Source organism: Nuphar pumila, chromosome 2 (genome assembly GCF_984573655.1).
Source record: "Nuphar pumila chromosome 2, dmNupPumi1.hap1.1, whole genome shotgun sequence".
In the NCBI taxonomy this organism is placed as follows: domain Eukaryota; kingdom Viridiplantae; phylum Streptophyta; class Magnoliopsida; order Nymphaeales; family Nymphaeaceae; genus Nuphar; species Nuphar pumila.
Window position 1 is genome coordinate 93,912,599 of NC_143250.1, and position 19,585 is coordinate 93,932,183.

Below are 19,585 nucleotides of genomic sequence, written 5' to 3' on the forward strand. Positions count from 1 at the left end.
GGATTGAAATCTCTAAGGGCTCTGTTAATCTGATAGGGGCTACTTGTGAATGCTGCCAAATTAACATAGCGTCGCTAAGGCCAAGTAGAGTGTAGTCTCCAATGGACAGAAGGGACCTTTTATCAACAGAGAGACTTGCCATTGAATCTATAATGTTTTTCTAAACATAATTTCTTTTTGTGTTAGAAATGACTCTCAAATAAATGAGCTTTTTTGTCGATTTGTTGAAAAAGATGGAATTTTATTTGTTATTTTGTTTTCCAAGTTTTATTGATACAGATGTGTTTTAAACAAGGTTTTGCTATAATATGATCATTGGCTCGTATAACAAACAACAAAAAAAAGATTAACAAACACAAAGGGAACACACATCATATGATCAACCAAATATGTATATCAAGAAAGTAGTTACAATTTCTCTCACTAGAATAAGTTTTTCTTAACTTCAACCAAAGGTGTACTCACTCTACTACACACTTACTTGCACCTGGTCTAACTCGCAAACAAGCAATCATCTATATAGTGTATCAAATATACCCTAATACTGGGATCCAGCACTTTGCAGGCCCAATTTTTCACACCTAAGCTAAGGAGGCACACCATTAGAAGACAGTACAAAAGATAACTAGCCTATGTGAAGTCAAATCTGGCCAGCTGAATGAGCCAAGTAGGCCAAGGCACCAACTAGAGGGGCGTTTATATAAGTGGCAGGCTCGGATTGCTCGTAGTCGCTCCGCTGATCAGGAAACTGGTCATGAAGGTCGGGCCCGCCGATGACCGCACCTACTAGGAGGTTCGGGTTGGGTGCGCCCGAGTGCATGGCTGTGAACCCTGTGCCACAAGGGATGAACTGAGGGTGGGCCGCGATCGAAGGCAGGGACGAGCCGCGGTGGTGGATCCTCTCCGGGTACTTCAGACCATAGCCCACCATGTACGACATTCCCAGTGGGTTCGTCCCAAGCAGATAGTCAACCTGCAACGCATGTACATCAAAGAATCATCACCATCATCATGGTGGCCGGGGCAATAGTTGAAAGTTTGACTGTTGACTGGGCTCGGAAAGAGACTTTTCTGAGTCTCAGACTCAAACTCTCAGTGAATCTTACTGCACTCAGAATCGAATCTTGGCCTACACTCTGAAGGAAAGAGAAAGAAAAAAAGAAAACATCCCAGAAAACTAAGGAAAGGCATCATACATATATGTTGACTGAGTTTGTGTATGGCCTGCACTCTGCATTCACCTCTTACTTTTTTTTTCTCAAAGTAAGCAAAACTCTATTCCTAAAAGCGAGGGAAGAAGAGTCTTGAGGTAAGATTGTCATTACAAAGAAAGACCATCTATGACCAACAAAAACAAACCCTAAAAATGCTTTTGTATAGAAATGATTCAAATGAAGGTCACCAAATTTATTTTTTGTTGTCTTACCTGTCTTTTTGCAATGGCTCTGAGTCTTTGAGGAGTAACCCTCATCCCACCACAGTTGACAACGGACCCAGAAAACGTTAGGTATTTGGCGTAGGTGAGCAGCAGAAATGAAGTAGACGTCACATACTGCATGTTGCTGTCACTCATTTTGTATAGCAGCCCTCCTACACACCCCCAAATGCAGAAACAATAAAACTAGCCGTTGAACCCCCACCCAACTCCAAAAAGAAACAGACGGAGAGAGAGAGATGGGAAGGGTACCTGGAGTGTATTGGGTTTGAGAGAATGAGGTGCCAGGGAGAATAGAGCATATGTAGTTATCAGCATGCCCTTTGTAATCATGGAGGGATTGCACCTTTTGTACCAAAAATGCCTTTACAAGTGTAACCACAATGAAACATAAAACAAAGTATTAAGATCAGGGTGTTTAAGCAGAACCCAGTAATGGGGAAAACAGAAACTAATGCTTTTTAGGTGAATCAAAGAAATATACTTTGGAAAGAAGTATCCGAGCCCCAACATGCTTGTTATCCCAACCAAATGTGTTGTCTGTCTCATCTGCACCAAGAATCTGGCCATTCACTTGTATATATTTTAGGTATGCAGGGTTTCTTGTTGCTTTGTGCAGCCAAGCAGCTCCCCACAATAGTTCATCCTTCAGCCAAACAATGAAAAAGATCAACAAACAGATATTTTGGGTTCAAAGGAGGAAGAGTCCCGACACAAACAAACATAAAGTAACAGAACATAAAAACAGAGGAAAATATGTGAACCTGATATCCAGAATATGAGCAATAAAATGGGCAAACAGCCTCCTGTAGAACACTGCTATAAGAGCCCCTGTGCTTATCAGCAAAATCAAACACTCTTATAGCAGCCTTAAGAAGAATGGATGAGTAAGAAGGGTCACATTTCCTAAACACCAATGAAGCAGAGGCAAGAGCAGCAGCGGTTTCTGCTGCCACATCCGAACCAGGGTGTTGGCTATCTATCTTGTACACTGTTCTTGGTGTGTCCATATCTTCAGGCCTCTCCCAGCAGGCATGGTCCTTGTTAGGGTCACCCACCTAAAATCACCACTCAAAAACTCAGTATAAAACAGAGCAAAATGAAACCCTTACCACCACCCCAAAACTCGGTATAATACAGAGCAAAATGAAACCTTTCTTCTAAAACAAAACAGAGCAAGATAAGAAACTGGCCTGGACATAGATGGTGTCTGGGTGAGCTGTAGCTTTGAGCAAGTAGTCAGTAGCCCATTTGATGGCAGCCCTTGCATTCTGCAACTCATGACCCATCAACCCACCAAACTCTAGCACACCCCATGAAAGCATGGTGGTGGTGAAGGCCATTGGGAAGCCAAACTTCACATTGTCCCCTGCATCGTAGTATCCCCCAACTAAGTCCACCTTCATTCCACCATTGTAGCATTATACCCAGTTAGAACAGAAAAACGATCATACAGAATGATAAAAACTATAAGGGCCTAAGGAGAGAGTCCTTACATGCATGGATGAACCATCAGAGAGGGCAGAGTCCCTCCTCCATGACATCTTCTGGTCCCTTGGGAGCCTTCCTGACCTCTGGCCCTCAAAGAAGAGGATGGACTTAGAGAGTGCATCTCTGTAGTCATGAGAAGAGGCCGAGTGATGAGCATGGTGGGAGTGGGAAGGAAGAGGAAAGGAGTGAACAGCAAGGGAGGAAGAAAGGGAGATTAAGATGCAAAATAAGGTGAGGTGGAAGGCCATCTCTGAGAACCAGAAAAAATGGAAGGGGGAAAACAGAGAAGACAGAGGAGACAAGTGCCCAGAGCAACAGAAACCAACTAACCCTGTCCCTCCAAACTGCAAGAATCAGGGGTGGTATTTATAAGCAGTTAAGCTCCCCTTTTGGTCGCTTCCTCTTTTTTAATTCCCCAAAAATCACCCCTGACATGTCTCATAAACCCTTGTGTTAGCAGCAAAAGCAAATCTTATTATGAAAAGGGAAACTTATTTTTACTCTCTGGCAGCTTTTCCTCTGTAAAGGAAATGGAAGTCCTAACTACTACTGCCTTGACAGGCTCCCTCAGCTGGACTCGGGTTACTTTTGGTCAATGGGCTCCAGTGAGACCTTGTTTGAGTCAAGTTGGCTAGGCTGGTTCAGCCAAAACTTCAATGGTTATAGAATTATAAACACCAAAGCCCAAGGAAATCCATGGTTGACTTGCCTCACCGAGGTTCCATATACAAAACCTGCAAGACCTACACATCCTTGATCGGTCAAACCACTGACCTGACCCTTTTGCCGCTTATTGCTTGACGAACTCGGGTTGGTGCAGACCCATCCAATCTAATCATAAAGTGTTGTCATTCGAACCTGGTCCATCAAGGGCAACACATCCTTGACTTGTTATAGTCAAACCACTGACCGATCCCTTTAGAACCTCGACTCAACCTAAATGGTCTCTTAGAAGTTAGAAGCTAGAGCTTCCTAACTATGTAAACAAGCCACCCATCTCATGTGTGATATTAGGACCTCGGGTCGCTTCAGACCCGCCCCGTTTAATCGCACTGCATGGAGACTCAAACCGGTTCTTCCAAGTATTAGTTGAGACAAACAAGTTGCCTCGAGCCCAAACTAGATGAGACTTAAGCGATTGGCTGTCTTGGGTGCTGGACCGAGTCAAATGGGTCAGACTCACAGCTCGACCCAATGAGCCCTACACCCATGGGGGAAGTGGGACCCACCAACCAAATGACAATAAGGTCCGCTTGACTTAGCATTAATGATCAATGTGCCTTGTTGGAGGGAATATTTGTCCTTACAAGTTTGGATACTTATAGGTATCATACCATCACGTGATCCTTATCCCACAATAAATATTGATAGAGCTCTCAGGGTCAGAGAAGGAGAGGGGGGCAGAGAGAGAATGGGAGATGGACGGCTGAGATTGAGATGAAGAGGATCCAATGGCCTTGGTTGTCAGTTACGGAATTGGACAGTCAAAAGGGAAGGGGAAAATAAAAATGGAAAATTGGAGAGAAATAGAAAACTAGGTTTTTAAAATAATAAATAAGTGTAGAAAATGTCTTCTTCTTTTGACAGAGGCATTGGGCAGATTTGACCGTTTGTATTAGGAAATTTTCTTCTTTTTTTTTGCTTTGTGCTTTTTTGGGGGGTCTGAGCTAAAGTGGCAGGCATGTGCCACTCTGCCATGGGCACATGGAAAAGCAAAGATTTTCTCCCCTCCCCTCAGCCTGACCAGCCGTGTCAATGGTCCGGGTCCTAACTGCTATACCGGATCCGACCCGTAATGGTTGCTCCAATAGAATCTCTCTCTCTCTCTCTCTCTCTATATATATATATATATATATATATATATATCATGAAAATGCTGCACACAAATGATATTCATCTGAAAAGACAAGAATTAAATATATAATCGGTATATAATCTATCATTTATGGTATATAATTGGTTTTATTTAATGATTTGACGCTATGAATAAAATTTATGGTGTTTGTTGAAACTGACATTTCCGTAAGGAAAAATGTGAAGAATACATTACCCTCGTTAATAAAAATTTGTACAGGAATGTGTAATGCATTTTCTAAGATGAATTCTTCATGATCGAACAGGATTTTTAAACATGAAATGTTTTATTTATTTTTTACGGTGATAATCAGGTGTGAATCACCCCTCTCTTCTCTCTTTTAATTCCTTCAAAGATATTATGTTGTTCATTTTGTCCGTTTTGTTTTTTATCTTAAACAGAAAATTTCAGTATATATTGTTAGAGGCCAGCATGTGAAGGGGCGAATATACTGCTAGGTATGTTGGAAGTCATAAAAAATTTATTTCCAAACACTCCAGGTTTTGAGGGCAGAATGAGATAGCATGATGAATAGGACGCACTATCGTAGCCATGGGATCCCGGGTTCGAATCCCACGGGGTTATCCCCAGCTTGCATACCAGGAAAACAAAAACAAAAAAAACAAAAAAAGTGCATTGAAAATTTTCTCTTAATTTTTTTCTGCTATCAGCAATAGTAAGATGAAAGTTGACTTCTAAGTTTGAAGTCCTCGTTCTCGAAAAAATATTAGCGAGGGAAAATCTCAAGAGATTTTGAAAACATGAGTTTTTCCTTCAATGGAGAGAGAGGGAAGCCTGTAGCTGCTAGCTCCTAGCTGCTAACCATTTTTCTAGCTAACTAGGTTTTTATGGTGTTTTTTCAATGCTTTCTTAAATATGATCATACAAATGTATCCTACCTGCCTGATTTTATAATGAATGACTCTTGGATCATCGTTTTTAGGTTTTTATAAGGTTTGAAAATCAACAGTGTATGACTTTTATAAATATTCAAGACTTAAAAAATCATGTTTTTTTCTTAAAAACATGAACCAAGTATCGTTGCCTGTAAATTGTCCATGTCAAACACATTTATACGATCAGATTTAAAGAAAACATAAAAAAACCCTTCAAAAAGCCCAGTTAATTAAGCAATTAGCTAGAAAAACGGTTTTATTATGTATATATATATATATAAGGTGAATATCAAAACCAATGAGTAGAAATCACTTTTTTCTTCAAACATTTTTGACCTTTTGTAGATCAAATGTTATGAATGTGATCTACATGGTTTGTTTAGTAGGAAACTTATTTTGAATCATGTGATTATGATAAGTGATTTTGGTTTTTAAAGAGGTCAAAAAATTAATAGCCTACAATATGTCAAAATTTCATACTTGTTTACATCAAAAAGCACTATCCAAGGCAAGGCTTGATCTTTAGCAAACAAAGGATGCTAAACATATCTACGTGGTTAGATTGAGTCTATACAACTTGCACCTATGATTTCTAAGTCATTAGTTTAGTACCTTCATTATAGTAGCTAATATATATATATATATATATATATATATATATATATATATATATATATATATATATATATATATATATATATATATATATATATAAAAAGTAAGACAGTGCAACCAAAGGAAAGTCAGACAACTCCCCTTGTCATCCATTAGACCTCATATATTTGTTCTTTATAATTTATTTAGTAAAAAATATGCTTTACAAGAAGAATTTATGACATACAGGAATGTTTCTTAAAATGCAAATTGAGCATGCTGGACACATCTATATTTAGATTGTGTTAAAACAATTGGGGCTGCGTGAGATTCATATTGTAGGTACAATAGAATATACCAAATATAAACCCATATATATAAATATATATCATCGATCCTTGAAAATATTGGGATAAAATCACTATGTTTTTTTTCTGAAGAAAATATCATCATATATAAGAAATGGAGATATCAAAAATTCAAAATGTGGGTCCCACAGTGTCGCACAAGAACTTGTTCTTTCTTTTTAAAGACTGTAGACCAACTCCATTTGAGTGACTTGTGACACCAGCACTGTATCTCATTGTCCTTATCTCAAGAAGACCTGGAAAATGTTATAGAAAAAGGGTTTGGTTTTTAACTTTTGAGCGATAGATGATGAAGGTTGACCATTTTTAAAGCGATAATTACGGCACTCAACAAGGGTGTCAAGTTGTGGTCTTCTTTTGACTTGTTAGTTCCTCTCAACTCTCAAGCAGGAAAGTTTGTGGAGAAAAAATACTACCATTTGGCTGAGATTTTCCTTGAAAGCCCACCTTTTCCGTCAGACAAACAACTATAATTAGGGGTGTCAACGGGTCCGGTTTACCTGAATCCAACCCGAACCAAATTCTATAGGGTCTGAGTATGGTGAAGACCCGATTAAGGCTCGGGTCCAAACTCGAATGTCCGATTAATTTATGGGTCTAAGTATAGTTTCACAAATTTTATATCAGACCCGGGCCCCACCGATTAAGACCCTCAAATTTTCAATGTAAAAATGATAAAAAATAGTATTTTACGGGGTCTGGTTCATGTGGTTCTTATCAGGTCCTGGTATGGTTTCTCTTATGTAGACCTGATTACACCCGGGTCTGGATGTGATACCATACCTGAAAATTGGGTCCATGTCTGGTTTCACCTGGTCCGAACCAAACCCGACCATTGCGGCACTCAACAAGGGTGTCAAGTTGTTGTCTTATTTTGACTTGTTAGTACCTCTCAACTCTCAACCAGGAAAGTTTATGGATAAAAAATGCTATCATTTGGCTGAGATTTTCCTTGAAGTCCCACCTTTTCCGTCAGAGAAAGAACTATAATTAGGGGTGTCAATGGGTCCGGTTTACCCAGACCCGGTCCGAACCAAATCTTATACGACCTGATTAAAACTCGGGTCCAAACTTGAAGGTCCGATTAATATATGGATCCAGGTATAGTTTCACAAATTTTATACCAGACCCGAGTTCCGATTAAGACCCTCAAAATTTCAATGTAAAAATGATAAAAAAATATTATTTTACCATGTAGTTCTTATCAGGTCTGAGTATGGTTTCTCTTATAGTGGACGTGATTATTCCCAAGTCTTGACCTGATACAATACCCAAAAATCAGGTCCAAGTCTGGTTTCACCTTGTCCTAACCAAACCCGACCAGTTGACACCCCTAACTATAATGCATAGCAAAAGAATATTCTGATATTTAGAAAATATCGTTATTTGAACACAACATTTTCAAAGGTCCATATTATGCTGAAAACCCCAAAATTTTAAAACAAAAAATGCTTGTTTTAAAAATAAATTTTTGAACAATGTTTAACACATTAAAAAAAAGATTTATTAGTTTCTTGCTTTATTTATAAGTCTATTATGTTTTTATACGTACCAACATTTTCTTGATATTTTTTGAAAAAAAAAACTAAATTTTTTGAAAATACCTCAAGGTTTTCCCAAGAACGATATTTGTGACTGTGCATGATGTTTGCCTCATTGTTTTTTTAACCAATTATATCTTTGTAGTCAAACCAAGATGTGTTTTCTGCCACTTTTCACTTTCAAGTGATGGCTTTTTTATTTGAGATATTTCATATTTGTAGGAATTCTTCACGATATTTGCTTCACCTTTAATCTTTAGATCAGTGTTGTCAGTATCAGCCGTTTCGTATTGCCAGACTTGAATTTGCGATTTCTAATAAATATAAAAACTGTATCAAGATTAATGTCACATTTTGATTGATACTTATTCTTTTTTTTATTCAGAATGATTCACTTGAGAATCGGTATCGGTCAATTCACCTGAATCGTTGGCCAAACGATACAGGTCCGATTCTGATACTGACAACATTGCTTTAGATACCAACCATGTTGTCTCTAGACTCTTTAGTGGCCACCTCCCAACGTGGATTCAATCATGATGACAAAAATCTCATTTGATGCTTGGAGTCTGTTGAAACTAGGGGTGGCAATCGGGTCGGGTTGGCGGGTTGGCGTGTCAGCATACCTCAACCTGAACCCGACCCGTTTATTAAACGGGTCGGCTGTGGCAAACACGAACTCGACCCGTTTAATAAACGGGTAACCCGACATGACCCGCCAACCCATTTAATAAATGGGTTGGGTCGGGTAAACGGGTTTTCAGGTTCGCGGGTCGGGTTGGCGGGTTGACAGATCGGGTTGGCAGGTTGGCGGGTTGACGGGTCGGGCAGACGGGTTGGCGGGTTGACCCAGCCGCCTAACCCGTTTATTAAACGGGTCAGCCGGGTTGGCATACCCCCAACCCGAACCCGACCTGTTTAATAAACGGATTACGCGGGTCGACCCGTTTATTAAACGGGTTGGCTTAAGCCCAACCCGAACCCGCCTAAGAGGCGGGTTGGCGGGTCGTGTCAGAAATTGCCACCCCTAGTTGAAACCAGATTTCATGGAAACGAGATGCGAAATTCACATGCAACTCTAAGACAAAATTTTTGGTCCGCATCTGCCATATTCTTACACAAATCAATAGTCTGAAATTGAATGCATCTAAGTGCAAATTGCATTGGCATTTGCATGATTGTGTTCTCTTGTTGTCGAAAATTCTGATTTTTTTTTTCAAAAAATTGGATTTTATCTTCTTCTTTTTCTATTTTTGGTATGAAATTCTGTTTCATCACTCCAACACAAAGTTCTGCCTCCAACACAAATTGACATTTTTTTTTTATTCTTAAAGGCAAGCTGAGGTTAGGCAGACACCACTGTCAAGAGATAGGGTTTACCCAGACCCGACCCAGACCAAACCCTATAGGGTCCCAGTATGGTGACAAATACTAAGACTCGATTAAAACCCAGGTCCAGACTTGAAGGTCTGATTAATACCTGAATCTGGGTATAGTTTGTAAAATTTTATACCAGACCCGAGTCCAACCCGAGAGTTTCGATTAAGACCTGTATTTTTTTAATATAAAAATGATAAAAAATAATATTTTATTCGGTATGGTCTGGGTCTGGTTCATGTAGTTTTTAAATGTTTCTCTTATGGTAGTCTCAATTAGACCCAGGTCCAGACCCGATACCATACCCAAAAATCTGATTCAAGTCTAGTTCCACTTGGGTCCGAACCAAACTCGACCCATTGACACCCCTACCCATCTTATATACATCCGTACCAATGGGTTTTGAACTTGCAATGTGCCAACACAATGTGACGTGCACTAACTGCTCCTACCGAACAAGTGGAGCCCCCGCTGGTGTTGGTAACCCATTGACATTCTTGTGGAGTCACCTTAGCCCTCATTTTTTTTAACAAGAAGAAAAACCACCCAGATTGTATTGGCCATGTATCATTTGGCCAGCAATTCAGGTGAATCGGCCGATACCGATAAGTGAATTATTCTGAATCAGCAAAAAAATAATTAAAAATATTATGTGGCAATCAGAACATGACATGTGTTAAATCTATTCAAATAGTATTAAATAATTAATTAGCAGTATTGTTTTACATTTATTAAAAAATAGCATACGTATGGGCCGATAGACACCGATACTGACAACATTGGTTCGGAGTTCGGACATCTCATCACAGGCCTAGAGGTGCCACTTTGACAGTGGCCCTATTTTGGTATTTGTGGTGTAAAACTCCATAAGTACTCTCCCTTGCCCGTGAAGGATAGTTCTGTTTGCTTCAACCCAGCATTGAGCTCACTTTGTCTTCGAACTTTTCAAGTTAGCCCACCTAGCCAGGTGTGCAGAGCCCTTGTAGACAAGTCACTTTTTTTTTGGCGATACTATCAAACGCGGCCCAAGAGTGATTGTTCTCCATATCCCTCCTTTCTTTTTTTAACTTTTTAAACGTGAATGTGCATATGGGTGACCCCTATATCTTGATCTGGGGGTAAAGAACCAACAACGAGTTAAAATGAATTCAAAGTTGGTCAGATGTCAAATCCAGATCCAAACGTGCAAATGATGAAGAGAGAAATAACAATATGAGCTAAAGAACTAATATCAAGTTAAAATGAGTTTAAAGTTGGTCAAATGTCTTATCCAGATCCAAGCAAGCGCAAATGATAAAGAGTCAGCAGTATTGATCTCAGATAAAGAACCAATATCAAGTTAAAATGAGTTCAAAGTTGGTCAGATGTCTAATCTAGAACCAAGCAAAGAAACAGAATAGACAAAGGTGGTGTCTTCATATCTCTTGTTTTGATTTTTTTTTTCCTTTTTGTGGAGTTTGCATCACAGGACACAGTGGACAACCAGACTACAGTCACTATACATTGAACACTGAAAGTGTGATGATGCAACTGACAACCCACCCTTTGATTGTAGGTACCCCACAATTGACAGGCTGTAACTAAAGATTGTGTAAAACCTATAAAATTTTTGAGATTTTAAATAAATAAAAAGCCTTATCACCGAATTAGAGATGTAATTCTACTTTTTAATTGCAAGTATTGGTATTATACATGCTCATTTACTCAATTCTGTCTAGTAAAGTTAAAATAGTCATTTTAAGTATTATTTTATACAAAATATTGAATAAAATATTTAAATTATCATAAAAAATAAAGATCTTAGTGAATCACAAAGTTATCTGAGTGTTTCTGAGGTGTTTTGAACTTAACTAGATACATTTTAATGGTTTTAAAAAAAAAATCTTAAAAACGGTAGTTTGGTCATAAAACAATTTATGAAAAATATTTTAATCAAATAAATTATTATTTTAGAAAATATCAAAAAACATGAACTATCTACATTAGTATAATTATTTGGTGTTAATAAGATAAGAAAAAAAATATTTTAGAAAAGTTTATGGATTTTAAAATGGATTCAAACTCTATACGGGTTGAACTCAAATGAATCAACTCGAACATAAAGTTTTATGGGTTTTGAAACAACTAAATAAATATTACATTTAATTCTAATTGGAATTCTTTAAACAAACATTGTTTAAATATAACATTTATATGTTACTTTAGTTTTGAATTTTTATTTTTAGATCAATTTTTGGTTTTGGGGCTATTTGGATCCAAGATGGATTCGAATATGAGCCTGCTTTAGATTTGCGCACAAGGGAGTCGTGGGGTGGGGGCCCCTAGGGCACTCGACCCCTCTCATCTTTTCTTTCTCTTCCCTTTCTTCCCTAATTTCATGCACTCCCCCGTTCTTTCTCTTCTCTTGCAGTCGACCTCTCACAAACCTAATCCTCACACCTCCTTTTTCACTTCATTCTCCCTCCTCACCTCTCCCCTTTTGTTTACGACGTCACCCCACCATCGGGATCCAAACCACCACCTAACACCTAGCACAAAGCCAACAACCCTTGTCGACCGCGCGCCGGCCATCCCTTTCATCACCAGAAGACAACATTGTTGGCCTTTGTCACATGTTGTTTGTTGGAGCCTCCTAACCCCCTCTTGAACGTCGGACTGCCATTGAGCTACCCACTCGTCGGAGCCACCCACCACCTGGCATTTTTTTTTTTAACGATCACCAACGCCAACCTACCACCCTCTGTTTGTCACCTCCCTATTATTGACAAAGGCAACCAACCCCCATCGGGTCACCCTTGTCAGTCGGGAGCCACACCAGCCACGGTCGGATAACCCTCTCGCTTCCTGTCATTTCTTCTTGCCACCCCTATTAACACCGGCCAATTTTGATAATGTTGGATCCTGCTCGCCCCAACCCCCTTTCGCCTGATGCCACCCCACCATTTCCCCTATTGTCCCTTCTCTAATACCTCCTTTTGTTTATTGGTAAATTTCAACCCTGGTTCTTCCTTTTTTTTAATTTTCAGTGAGTTTGAGTGTGTTTGGCCCTAGTCAATTGGCCTAATTAGAGTTTATTTAGGTTTTTGTGTGTTCTTCTGCATAGGGATCCATGCCCAATAGATCAAGATCAGTTATGGGAGTATTAGTGTGCTGAAGTACATTTTGTGCATCATTTTTTTCAATTTTAGTTACTAATTTTTCGTCGTTCAAGTAAATTACTAGCCAATTTCATTATTTTTCATTGTCTCATTTTGTGTGCCTGATTCACAACATTGAAAGTCATGTCGAGTTGTTGTTGATATCCCTGTCAGCCATGACAACAAGTGTCTCTTACACTTAACTATCATTTTTTTTTTCCCTATTTTGGATTGAATTTCTAAGGGAATACAAATTTTCCCTTAAAATTTGACTCTTCAATTTTCATGCCATCGTTGTGGAGATGCTTTGAACAACATGCAGGCCTATAGAGATGCTCCACACAGCTGTTCAATCTTGTTTTGGACTTTTTGGTATGTTGTTTCATGGTTTTCACCAATCAGATTATTGATTTACATTGTAAATTTTGTCGCTCGTATGTGAAAACATATTCTGATAAATTTACCATTATGTGTACAACACTGTAGCACTCTCCCACTGTGAGAGGACGTCCAGCTGGCCATGTTCTGGTAATTTTCCTTAATGTTACGTGTTGCACATCAAGTATTCAGTGTTTTGCCTACGCAGCAAATCTATTGTAGTTTTCGTGGGATTTCTTGGTTTTCAAGTTTCGTTACTTTTCTCATCACATCGTAAAGGTAGGATTTCTAAACTAAATTTGTAGAATATAAATCCTTGTTGTTTTTATTAATCTATTATATTTTAGTACTATGTTGCATAAGAATCACAGATTTAACAAATTAAGTTTAGAAATGCCTAATTAGATGGTTTTACATAAATTAAATAAATAATTTTGTTTATTTTGTTATTAGCATTATTAGTGTAGCGTATTAACATTGTTAAACATGTTGTATACTTTCAAAGTTTGATTATATCTTAAGAATTTTGTTGCACGCTAAATGTTTGGTGAAATGCCTATGTGAAATTGAATTTCAGTTCAGAATGTGGTTTATTAATAAGATTTTAAAAGGGTTTTCAAATGTTGGATATGCATGTTTGAAATTTTATTTCGAAATAGGTTTTATACTTGTTATAGATACACTTTTGATTTTGTAGCTTGTGTCATAAACATACACTTAAGAGTGTGTGAATGTGCATAGTTAACCATGTTAACATGCACATCACTAATGTGGTCTTCGCACGTACACATTCATAGTTTATGTTCGCAAATAAAATATATTTAGATGAATTTAATAGTTTAGTAGAACAGTAAAAATGTTGAGTTATGTATATATATTGCATTATGCTAATTTAATTATAGGTATGAAAAAAAATAAATGATACTTATTGCTAAGTATCGCGTGTGACTAAAAAAGCCATGCGCATTGAAAATAATGAAAATTGCAAATTGGGTGTTTACCCGTGGTAGGTATGTAGTGCAAATACATCATACAATGAATTTATTTTTATTGTATGCAACACTTTTCTGCTCACACATGCCACTTCGTTGTGGATATCTAGGATTGTTGTAACTGTAGTTTAGAAAACATATTAAGCATGATTTGAATGTATGAGAATAGAAGTGTTTTTCTTGTTGTAATTTAGAAGATTATGCACGTTATGATTTTAGATAGTGGAATATGAAGTGTGCTTGCTGCAGGTACATGTTTTGAGTATAAATTATGTAAAATGAATGTTGCATGATTGATATGTCTATTGTGAATGCTTGCATGAAATGATAATTTAGCAAAGCATGTTATGTATATAAAGTATGAATTCTGAATGTATACCTTAAAATAAATGAATCATATGTAGAAACATGAATACATTTTAACATGTATCATGTTTATGTGTTAAATTATGATGTGATATATATTAAGCATGAGAAATTGAATCATCTATAACATGTTCATGCATAGAAACACATGTGAAAGAATCATGTGTAAGGCATATTGTAATTGATATCATACATAAAAGCATATTAGAAATGGATCATGCATGAAAGCATGTGTAGCAAAAACCATGGCATGATAGGATCATGTATGAAAGTAAATATGATTATGTCATATACATGCATGAGGTCATATAAGATTAAGTCATGCATATGGCATAGACTATTTAGTCATGCAAAAAAGCATGAACTATTGATATCATGCATGAGAACATGAGAGGGTTGTCCTATTAGATAATGATACTTGACTATGACCTATCATGACTTAATAATAAAAATAACCCTAGATCATGGATCTATTTGAGGCACTGATGAAGTCGGGTTCTCTGAGATGTCTAGGTCTGTCTTGATCTCTTATCTTCCTAGGAGAGGGAAGGGCGGTACAAGTCTCGTGGGACATATTGAGTTTTTCATGACTGAATGTACCTTTTCTCCCCATTCCATGAAGGTTAGGTAATAGGTCTACCAATGAGTCTCAAGTGATAGTACCACAACTCTGTAGAGTTAGGGATGCATGCTCAATTTTTCGCCAGTGATTTTGGTTTGACATAAGCTAAGACTTGGCACTTTGGGTTTGTTCTCTCAATTGCTGCATTACAGAGTTGGATCGCTCGAGAAAGAACCAGTTAAGCCATAGAAGGATAAATAAAATACATACAATAATAAATACTTTTATGATTGTTTCTGAATGTCTATACTCTCTTTTGTACCAGATGGGTCAGAATAAACAAAAGAAATAAGAAATTAGATCTTTTTTAGAATCATTGATATCATATGCATAAACACGTAGATGTGAACATGTAGAGACTACTAAGGTTTGCATATGTCATTACATATAAATTTCAGATGTGAATTAAAAAGACATATTTATTGATCATGTGATTGACCTGTTGATACAAGTCACAAACTTGTTTGTTGCACGTAAGGTGCTTGTGTGTGTGAGATACATAGAAAAGGTCAAATCAGGGCCCTGTTCCTTATATATCTAAATGCACATGTGCATTAATGATATGAGAATTAATAATTTAGATAATGCATATCATAGTCATGAGTTAGACAAGAGTATGTTATTTTTTAGGATAAAGAAAATAAAAGTCTACATTTTCATGGGCTATTATGTTTTATTTTATTTTGAAACATGCTATGAATTGTGTATTCTTATCCATTTATGCGAACATCTGTCATGAATATGAATGAATATAATGTTCAATACCAAGAATAAGAATGAATATGAGTTTGAATTTTATGCATACAACTTAGCAATTATGAATGTTATTGAATGAATGATGATAAATGTGATTGAATGTTATGTGTTTGTTTTGATATGGATTTTCTTGACCCCATTTTTTAAAATGATGGGAATCACACTTTGATTGTACCATTATAAACTTGATATGTATTCTCTGTGTTTAGTTTTGGGTTTTCTATGGGTAAGTAGTTGATGTCCTACAACATTACAAATAACCTTGTGGAGGATTGAAGTGAAGTGCGGCTTGTTGTCCAACTGAAAGCTTCACTTTTACCTATTACGATCCCTAGAGAATCCAGACAATTTTTTATGATTATAAACTTGTAACACTATAACACTTTTATGTCAGGATCTTTATGTTGAAAGAATTGTAATATTTTGGAATAAAAATTATTTTAAATTATGTCTTTTCACTTATGCAATGGTTGTGCTTATGATTTGGATATTTTAAATCTTTACGTAACTCCTCAATTATCTTAAACCTTAAATAAATTATGTATTTCGTATTTTTTATGTGTAAGGATTCTTAAAATAATAACATTAATCGAGTTGCCACTACAAGAAAAATGCTAATTAGCGACGGAAATTTGCGACGGAAAAAATCCGTTGCAAATTTGCGACGAATCAGCGAGCGAAAACTATTTGTCGCTAACATTTGAAATTTTTGTAAAATTAGCGACGGAAATAATTCCGTCGCTAATTAGCGACGGATTAGCGACAACGTTTTTTTGTCGCCAAAACACTACAAAAAATGATAATTAGCGACAGAATTAGCGAGAGAATTTTTTCGTCCCTAATCCATCGCTAATTCCCTCGCTAATTCCGTCGCTAATTTTCGATTTAAACCCGTCTCGCCTGAGGCACGAAATTTTCCCTCCCCTCCCCATTCGAAAATTTTCTTCCCTCTGTTTTTCCCTCCTCCCGTTCGATTTAAACCATCCCCACCTTCCTCTAACGATGCGCAACAACCTCTCACACCACGGAGGTCGACCTTCTCAGGCACCTCTCGCACCACGCGCAGCTTCTGCAGCCGCTCTGCAGCGATCCCTCCGTCCTCGTCTCATCGTCCAGCCCGACGACACCTCTCGCACCACGCGCAACTTCTGCAGCCACTCTGCAGCGATCCCTTTGTCCCCGTCTCGTTGTCCAGCCCGACGGCACCTCCATCCTCCATTCTCAGGCACCTCTCGGTGGAGACTGCTTGGGCACCAATGGCACCTCCATCCTCCGCGTCGTCGTCCAGCCCGACGCCTCCTACAAGTTCTCCCCCGTGAACCCTAGCTACGCAGCCTGCCTTGACCGCTCCTCCCGACGATGCCACTCCGCAGTCTCCACCGCCTGTTCCGCCTCTCCCTCGCCGGATCCTGTCTCCACTACGACCCTTGCCGGATCCCGTCTCCCTTGCCGGATCCCGTCTCCAGCCATGACTGGCTCGCTGCGGAAGAGCGTCCCGATGCCGGTTCTGTACAAAAAAAATTGCTCCCTGCTGGAGAACGCGCCGGCAGCGAGCAATTTTTTTTTTTTTTTTAAATTTAACGACGGATTAGTGACGGATATTATTCATCGCTAATTTAAAATAGCGAAGGACTAGCGATGGATCATATCCGTCGCAAATTAGCGACGGAATTAGAGGCGGATAAGTTGTGGCACTACTTAGCGTCGAAAAAATCCCGATGAAAGTTATCCGTCGCTAATCCGACACTAATCCGTCGCTAATCCGACACTAATCCGTCGCTAAATTGTTTAGCGACGGATTAGTGTCGGATTAGCGACGGATTTAGGTTGTCGCTAATCCACAGGTTTCTTGTAGTGTGCATTTATGGATAATTTTGTACTGAATTTGATACTAAAAGGCTAATATACACTCATGCTTGCGCTCTGGTGGGCCGTCCAGTATTTAGAACGGTTGAAATGTCGTCATAGATGAACTCATTGACATATTATTTTTAAAAATCATACAAAACTTTGTAACAAATAAAAAAGTTTACATTTTTTTTTTCAAAATTTTAAGTTTGAAAGACTTTAAAAATATTGGATTTTTGAAGGACGTTACACATTGAAAGCAGTTAGGTACAACGGTATACTTCTGGTGTGCAATGTAATTGCACCTGTCCCATATGGGATTGTAGCTGCCTGTAGGAGGAATGTGTGTCCTCTTCGCCGGAGTTGTTTCCCGCTGTCTGGCTTATAGGTTTGTGTTACATATCTGGGTTGGAGGCAAGTGTGGGACCGCACCTGCCTCGACACTTGTGTCCTAGATAAACTCATTTGGGACGTGCCTGTTCTGGACGGGTTCATCCTAGCAAGCAACAGCCCTTCATGTTTGGTCTTTGTTCGGAGACTTCCTTTCTAATTCCTCTACTTCTTGTTGGCTGTAATAGCTAAAAGCATGGAGACGTTGGAGGTTGTTTGAATAGGGTTGGCGTGCCACTTTTGCGTAGACTAATTTGTCCGGGGTTCCATGTTGGTCCATAATTGGTGAAATTCTTCTAGGAGAGACAACGTGTAATGTGTCTTAGCTTCTTTATTCTAGAATAAAACATAATTCACATACTTCACATCTTTTAGGGGCCACTTATTTCATGTCCTTTCTTACGAAAGCTCCTCTTTCATAGGAAAGATGGCCTCTTTCCTGAAAGAGAACATAAGAGACCGGTTGTTTCTTGAAAGGTGTGTCTTTCACACGAATGACACTGTCCTCTGTGTCCCATGTAACAAATAAGAGAGCAAGACAAGTATTCATGGACTCCACATCCTGTAGGACTAGGGGTGTCAACAGGTTGGTTTTGGTTCAAGCTCAATTGAGACGAAACCCAGATCTGATTTGAGATGCTGGTATTAGGTTGGGATCTGAGTCCAATGTGACCCACCACAAGAGAAACCATACTAGGATCCTATAAGGATTGCAAGAACCAAACCTGATTGTACCCAGTAAAATAATGTTTTTGATCTTTTTTAAATTGAAAATGTTTGGATCTTAGTTGGAACTTGGGTCAGGCCTGGGTCTGGTATATATGAAATTTCACAATTAAACCATACCCAGCTCCATATATTAATCCGACACTTTGAGTCTAACAAGGATTCTAATCAGACCCTGTTTATCACCAAACCCTGACCCTATAGGGTTTGCTATGGGTCGGATCCGGGTCAAGCCCGATGCATTGACACCCCTGTGTAGGTCTCTCTCTCTCTCTCTCTCTCTCTCTCTCTCTCTCTCTCATAATGCTGCATGTTGCTATTCTATATATGAAGCTAAAAACATGTTAACCATACGAATTTCGAACCACAGTCATAAATCTCACTCTTTCAATTTTTTTGCACTCGGAATGTAGCTAGTAAATTGAAATTTTTTGTTCTTTAAATATCAGTAAAATATGCTCACGTTTAATTAGAACAAGATGCCGATTCTCCAAAGGTTTGGGCTTCTGGCAATTTAAAATCCTTTGATATCATACAAGCGACTTCCTTCGGTTTTAGCAATGTTGCCAGAATCCGTTTTCAAAAATATTTGAACAATGATTTTTAACAAAAACCGTAAATTTTCAAAAAGTCTGCAAAAAAAAATGGCAACCATAGTTTAAAAACTCGCCGGGTCATCCCATTGACTCGGTTGACTCGGCCGGGATTGCCAGGTCATTGGGTCAAAAAACTGGTTGAACTCAGTTTTTACAAAACTCAGCGGAGTCATGGGCTGACTAGGGCAAGTCAGCCAAGTCATGGGTGAGTCATGCA

At 38.4% G+C, this 19,585-nt stretch overlaps 1 protein-coding gene across 1 annotated transcript; it reads right to left on the reverse strand.

The window, feature by feature from the left end:
• Nucleotides 1-640: 640 nt before the first annotated feature.
• LOC149846176 (endoglucanase 3-like) lies at nt 641-3,081 on the reverse strand. Its single transcript, XM_089997866.1, has 7 exons — nt 2,932-3,081; nt 2,629-2,835; nt 2,200-2,493; nt 1,920-2,081; nt 1,688-1,799; nt 1,427-1,590; nt 641-973 (listed from the first exon to the last, which is right to left on the reverse strand). Exons 1-7 carry the CDS (start codon nt 2,977-2,979, stop codon nt 641-643), a joined length of 1,320 nt encoding a protein of 439 aa, XP_089853992.1. The 5' UTR covers nt 2,980-3,081.
• Between the last annotated feature and the right edge of the window lie 16,504 nt (nt 3,082-19,585).